The 7,515-nt window shown below is 46.2% G+C and overlaps 1 protein-coding gene across 1 annotated transcript in view; it reads right to left on the minus strand.

Moving 5' to 3' along the window:
• The window catches only part of LOC135395020 (microtubule-associated protein Jupiter-like), an 11,568-nt gene extending 4,414 nt beyond the window's left edge, over window positions 1–7,154 (minus strand). The window contains exon 1 of the mRNA XM_064626190.1: window positions 7,038–7,154. Within this exon, the coding sequence (XP_064482260.1) occupies window positions 7,038–7,096 (59 nt within the window). The 5' untranslated portion in view covers window positions 7,097–7,154. The remainder of the gene's footprint in view (window positions 1–7,037) is intronic.
• Window positions 7,155–7,515: the final 361 nt, after the last annotated feature.

Genomic DNA, 7,515 nt, shown 5'->3' on the forward strand with positions numbered 1-7,515 from the left:
TCTTTTGCGTTTTTAGTTCTGGTTTTGTTTCATTTATACTCTGAACGTTTCGAACGTGCAAATTTCACGTTTATTTGTAAGTGCGCATTTTTATCTGAAAATGTTTGCATTCATCGGCAACATTTTTCGCTCTTTTTAATTTTTGAAGCCTTCGCTCTTCGAGTAAACACGGGCAAACTTTGCAGCAAAATTCGTGTTATGATAAAAAAAAAAGTAAGAAAAATTCAATGCGAACAAAAGGTCGCCCCCCCCCTTTTTTTTTTATTGCAGGCAACAATCTCCCCTTATATACAGACACAAATTTATCCATTCATCTTGCAACCACTTCCCTCTGCCATCGCTGAGAAAGTTGCGCTCATCATCCTGCGTGTGACGCGGGACCCATTTACCCAAAGCTTTGTGGTGGTGACGTCACCCTCCACCTCTGCTGTCCCGGATGCTGCGATGTCATTTCCGGTGGCTTTTGTGTCTTTGCTTCTTTAGTCTGCCGGGTTCTATATACGGAGTACATTGTACACGCCATTCCATGCAGGACGAAACGGCAATAACACTTGGGGGACGAACTGGAAAAGGCGCCGGCGTTTAGGAAAACTTTCTTGGAATGGTTGCTCAAGAGGAGCATCCATATAGGTAGTTATAGCTAGTCCCCGTTAATAAATACCGCAAAGCTACTGTGGTGTACAGGCAGGGATACAGTGAACCCTAGTTATTATGCCATGGTCGTACCCGAAAATTTTGGTCATAATGCGGAATTGTCATATTAACGGGAGGAGGGATTTGCGGAGGTTTCACTGCATTGTTCCCCAGGACTATATGGTCGTAAAGCGCGTATGTCAGATGATCGGGGGTCATATTAACGAGGGTTATCGTATGCGTCCTGAGGCGTTTTCTGGGGAAACATGAGTTCTCGGAAGGAACCTCAGATACCATCCAGTGGTGCGATTCGAAACTAGTCTCCCTTCGCGTCCATACCAAAGCATTAGGACTGCGTTGCATACTCACTGATGTTTGGGCAGACCTCGTAGGAATTTGCCTCGCGCGGAGCATGCTTCAGCAGACCGTTTTCTGAGTTGTGGGCAGACTTGTACGTAACTATATGACACGCGACTGAAATTACTCTTAAATACGTTTGGGAGTAATACCCTAGCCACACGGCATTTACGTCACCCCAGGAGGCATACACCTTTTCTATTACAATTGTGCTCTGCATAATTGTCACAAAAATGGCGTACGCCTCCTGTTTTCAACAAATCAGGGGAGAGGACGACGTCATTCGAGATTATGGTTGGTTAGGAGGTGAAGTAAATGCAATTCGGTTTAAAGGTTTGCAGTGTGGGGCTAGGGTATAGCTTGGTGTTGCAAATACTTTTAAAAGTTAACTCAAGTGCTTTTTGCCAGTAATTTGTGCTCATCTCTTATACGTTACTTTGTAACATAGTCAGTTTCATTTAATTTTTTCGGGAGACAGGAAGGTCGAGAAGAAGATTCACTGCTATGCCACTTGCATCTGCCTTTATGCGGCGTATAGCCTGCACAGGACCGGGCGAACGGGAAACAACGTGTTGGTCTAAACGGCGTGTTGGTTCAGGGTATGTAGAAGACAGTAGAGAGGAAGAGAAATGTTCATAATTTAAACGGCCCGTTTGCAGAAAAGTTGAGTTCGAGCCTCAGACTCAATCCCAACAGCTTGGGCTGCAACTACATTCGGCCGTAATGAAATTTTGGTCGCAGTGAGAGACGTAGGGATTAAAGGATTTTCGGTCGTAATGAGATTTTGCCCGTGATGAGACTCTTAAAGGATCTTCGACCGTAATGAGATTTTGGTCATAATGAGACACTTGGGGATTAAAGGATTTTCGGCCGTAATGAGATGTTACCCTTCGGCTGCGCTTCCCGCACGAGCAGCGAGCGAGTGCTCGTTGCATTCTCAATGCAATTGAGTCTGAGACTCGTGCTCAACTGTTATCCAGACGGGCCCAGTTGATTAAAACGATAGACGTCTTTCTAGTTTACGTTTCGTTTTGCGTAGCTCTTCCTCCTCCCCCTCAGCAGCATCGGGTATTCGCGCAAGCGACATTATCGCGGGCGGGATATCCAGAGGAAAAGCATGCACCAAGAAGATACCGCGAGGAAACGAGAGCATCCGTTTTTATCTTCATTTCACTTGTTTCGCAGTAAATTTGACAAATTGTAACATTTGCTAGTACCTTGGAAGTAACGAGTTACCTAAGTTGTAAGTATTTAGTATTCAGAGTGTCTACCAAACAGTAACCTTCAAATTCCGTGACCTTTCCAGGTTTTCACTGACGATTTCAAGCGAATTACCTGACCAAAAGAAATGGGAACTTGGTGTCTGCTCTTACATTTTGATACAGATCGCTCATAAAACGGATAATTTATCGAATAATTGGATAATACGGGTCATTTATTGAATTCAAACGGACAGAATACAAATATATGCTTATCTTTCCTGTTTAAGATAACCTTTTTTTTTTTCCTGCAGTAGGGAGACCTATGTAGTACTGTGCCTCATTTATGACCCTTCTCTCTTTTTTTCCCTCTTTTTTTTTTGTTTGTTCATGTTACATTTATTAGCGAGGCCGCCCTACATCAAAATTCTCTGACAATCCCCGGTTTTCCATGTTAAGTAGACACTCTGGGTATTGTACTTTTTGCCTGGTTGAGAGTGACGAACGTCTATATGTCCGTGGGATACAGGCACGACTCGTTTCATGAAACATGTCGCACGGGGCTCCAGGTTCGTTACTTGATGACAATACACACCAGGGCTCGATGACAATACACACCAGGGCTACCAAACTGAGGTATCCACATTTATCGACGTCTCAACAAGCGTCGGGCTCTGCCCTTTCTGTAATGACGGGTTTTCGATGGTACCACCCAAGGCCTCCCTCCCTCCCCGCATGTGGGATATACCAGGCTTCCCGTTCGCGTGTCTGCGATGACGTCAACCCACGCTCGTGGGGCTAAATTATGGGGTTTGTTTTACTCTCAATGACGTCACTCTTCCATAGCAACGCGTCCATCCGGTGACTGTGTCTGGCAGCTGCCCCCTTGTTGTCCCTAGAGCTAAGTACCCTCTCAAGTGCATGCATGAGAGGGCTTCCAGCGACAATCCCTCTTTTATTCGAAGGAGGAAATCGAGGAGATAGTGTGGTTTCATTTGGAAATACTGTCGCGATAAGTCCTCACGGACAGTACGTTCTTAAAACAGGTGGTGGCGGCAGCGACGTGCTATTTCCGAGCGATCTGCCTGCCGGCGCCATATTGCTCAGGGGGGGGGGGGAGGTTGCGCGTCCTGGGCCGACTTCACAGTGAACTAGGCCGACATTTGTCTCGAAGACCCCCCCAACCCGAAGAAAACCCACGGAAAACACCCAGAAAGCACAGCCGGCTCCCGGATTCTGAACACAACTGCACAACATAGCACGGTGAAGGCCAATCATTGAACAGAATGATATCATTATCACTCCTGACTTGTGGAAAGCGTGGGGCGTACGCCATCCTGCGATACAAAAAGGAGTACGCCTCCCGTTTTTAACAACTCAGAGGACAGAGCGATATCATTCGAGACTGTGCTCGAGCGTGCTATGTTGTCAAGTTTTGTGTACAGTTGACTTTTGTCTTTGAGCCTGGAGTATAGTTGGGTCTTGTGTTTTTCTCATACTGAAGGAAATGTTACTTCTTTCTACTGTATACATCAGCTCGCTTGCACGATTCTAAGTTGTTCATCAGTTTAATTTTGTCTGATGGAAGAAGTGGGGGCTTTCCGGGGCACCTGCATGGTATCCATGCAGGCCACCGTGGAAACGTACCTGCGCAAATACGTTATAATATAGTATACTTAATTTTGTCAGACCTTCGCGGAATTGTCTAAGCAACTTATACCCTGATGCCAAGTTGCTAGCGACATGGACTGCAGCGTTGAAATAAGGTAAACGTTGAAAAAGCCAGACAGCATACTTTTTGGTCGCCGATCAAACGCCACTCCGCGACGACACACCACTCTCACCCTCGCCACACTCTCTCCTACATGTTTTTTTTTTTTTTGAAACATGCTACGCACACTACAGTAAACATTAGCTCGCGCCTACGCTCTTAAAAAACAGAACTTCATCGCATAGCACGCTGAAAGTCACCCACTGCGTGCCTTTATCACTGTTGATATGTGGAAAGCGCGTGGCGTACGCCTTTTTGTGACAATTAGCGTAACAGCGTAAGTGTCACAAAAAGGCATACGCCTCCTGTTTTCAACCGTCATAAAAGCATCGTTCTGTGCAATGGTTGGCCTTCAGCATGCTGTGCGGTGAAGTTCTGTTTTAAGAGTGTAGCCAACCAGCATCACGAATGGCTCTCCCCGGGTGTGTTGAAACCGTACGCCTTTTTGTGACACTTACGCAATTACTTTAAGTGTCAGAGAAACGACCCGCGTTTTCCACAAATCGTGAGTGAGCTCTCTGTTCTTATAGACGATCCACACTCTTAAAACAGAACTTCGCCGCATAGCACGCTCCTAGCAAACCATTGCCACGAATGATAGGTTTATCTCTTGTGATTCGAAGCGAGAGAGGGGAGCGTACGCCTTTTTGTATCAATTATCATATATCCAAATTGACACAAAAAGGCGTACGCCTTCCTCTCTCTTCGAATCAGAAGCGATAACCCTATCATTCGTAGCAATGGGTGCAACGATATGAAAAGTATATCGCGTTACGAAGCATCTGTGTTCGTATTTGTGTGACAGAGGCCTTTTTTATGTCACAAAAAAAAGGCGTCATTGTGTGGCCTGCAACGTGGTTGGTTCTGCACACGGTCAAGTCAACCGAGGCTAGGTAACTTAATCCGCAGACGACAGCAATTAGATGGCCCGTGAAAGACTCTCTCTGTCCATCCATGTTGCGAGCGTGGGGCACAAATCGTGCTATTTTGTGTAGCACGAGCATCGAGTTACCTCAAGAGGCGGAACTTGAACTGCCCATCATTTATATCTGACGCCCAAGAGCTTCCTTCCTGCATACGAGGGGGCATCGACCCATCAAATATACGCGCCTTTCACGAGAAACAGCTTTACGTCCACACAAAATCCTGTTCGTCAAATTAGCTGCGAAAGTTGACACATATTGCATTTGTGTGTGTGTGTTTTGGTAACTGTACGCCTCTCGTTAAAGGATGCGGAGGGAAACTTTCGCAATGTGGTAAACGAGCCTATTTCTTGGTGACTTATTGTCGATCTAGGCAGACGGTTCAGACTGGGTCGGCATAGCAACAGGGAGTTTCTGGACGTCCACAAAACCTCGAATCGATCGTTTGGACGCTTAATTACGTTTATCTCCCTTATTGATGCCTTAAAAATCACGTACGTAAACTCGTTTATACTGCCGTTAAGTGGTGTGTCCGAGAAATACAACTTTCGAAGCGTCTTCTTTTTTTTTCTTTTTTTTTGTGACATTAACTTCAACTTTAAAGTGGGAGATCTTCGTGATCCACGGGATATTTAGTGTTGTTGGAAAGCGTGGCCACGAAGCCGAGATTTGAACCATTCCGCTGGGATGGTTGGCCTGTCGATGGAGGACAGTCCTGGACCCTACTTGACGGGGAACACCGTCTGCCTTCTCTCGTTTTTTTTTTTTTTTTTCCGACGGACTTTCCCTCTGAACTCCTTCCGTCTGTCCACATGTCATAGCCACAGTTGCCTCGCGGCTCAAACACGAAATAGTAATAAAGTTATCCACGTCGGAGTTGGAGGGTATTCGCTCTGAAAACACAACTTCCTCTCAAAGTGACCATTGCAGCCGTGGTACAGTTATATCGTTTTGAATGCAGATCCGTTTGAATCCAGAGCAAGGCCTACGCCTGTTTGTGACATTTAGCGTGTACGTATATCCAACTTGCCACAAAAAGGCCTCCCATTTCAAAGAAATCCGGAAAGGGTCTGAGTAACGGTTGGTTTTCAGCCTGTGGTGACGTTCTGTTTCTTCATTGTGAAGAATTTATTCTTTCGAGCTCCAAGACACACACATTATTCGGACCGGATCCACCCTAGCAGTCGTACTGATGTTCAGCTCACGTATCCTCCTCAAATGCCCGTTCATCCATCCGTGTCGGAGGATCGAGAGCATGACGACAAATACGCATGCTTTCCAAATACCGCGGCACCCTTCTCGTACCGATAGATGTTAAGTTTACTCTTTAAAAAAATATTGCGCGCGCGCCAAAAATAAGAGTAAACAGCTGCAAAGTTTCTTCTAAAACGGAAGCCTACCACAATGCGCAATTTTCTCGCCCCCTATACCCCATGTCGCGACGTCATCATGTAGTTGTGCACTTCACACTAAAGCGCACTTACACCGTGGAAATCCTTCTTTGTCGCGTGAAAGATATTTTCGCTTTTTTTTTTTTCTTTTTCTCTTCTTGCACTGCGTCGAAAAGGGATTTGACGCAGCTTAATTAAGATAGAGGTTGGGAGGCACTGTCACTTCAGAGACTGTACTCGTATATCTGGAGAGCTGGGAGTGTATATGAATAACAGTTGCGAGTTAAGCTGTATACGTATTCAGCATTTCCACGTTGCCGCTTCCGTTCCGTGGGAAGGCAACGTAATCTGAAGCTATACTTTAGCACGCTACGGATAGAAAACGGTGCTAATCATCGGTAAGTACGGAGTTTTAACGATTCAGAAACAGTCTGCAAATCCGATACGATAGTGGAGGCTGTCAAATCCAAGCTCAGCAGCGTGCTGTCCATTGTCCATATCGTCGAACGCGTTGCGTGACATAGGGAGAGGCTGTGTTCCCGGGAATCGAAATTCGTGACCCTTTTTTGGCGGGGGAGGGCTGGCGAAAAATGCGAAGAATGGTTCCAGACGAAAAATAAGAATAATAATGAAAGCACTTCCACAGTGTAGAAAGCGGATGTCCGGACGAGAAAAAAAGCCGGACGTTTAACAATGTGCGAAACCTGCGGTGACCGTGAAACGCCAGATGGCTCTCAGCAGAGAGAAAGAGAGAGAGACTCACCGTTTTCCACGGCCGACCTTATCCAACTCTACATGACGAAAATCGTAGACTGGAGCCATTCTCGCCGTTTGTTGCTCCTCGTCGAACCGAGAGAGACTGCGAGGATCGCTCGTCTGCCGGATTCCCTTTATAAGGCAGGGAGAGGAGGAGGAATCTCCTCTCCCTCCTCCTTTTTTTTTTTTTTTTTTTCCAAAAGGGCCGATTTCGGGCAGTCGTCGCTTTTTGTTTCTAGCCCAACAGGTTCCGCGCTGAACAAATGGCAGCGGAGGTGATTTGAAGCGGTCTGCCGCATCTTTCCGGACGCGCGATTTTTTTGAGAGATTCGGTTGGACAAGACGGATTTCTGCTCCGTGAGTTCGGGGTTGTTTTTCGGCGAAGAGAAGACGCTCGTTGTATAGGACTTTGCGAGCTTTCAACTTTGCTCGAATAACACGCCCGCTAAGATACGGGGAGTACACGCTTAAAAATGAACTTCACC

Source organism: Ornithodoros turicata, chromosome 5 (assembly GCF_037126465.1).
Source record: "Ornithodoros turicata isolate Travis chromosome 5, ASM3712646v1, whole genome shotgun sequence".
NCBI lineage: Eukaryota > Metazoa > Arthropoda > Arachnida > Ixodida > Argasidae > Ornithodoros > Ornithodoros turicata.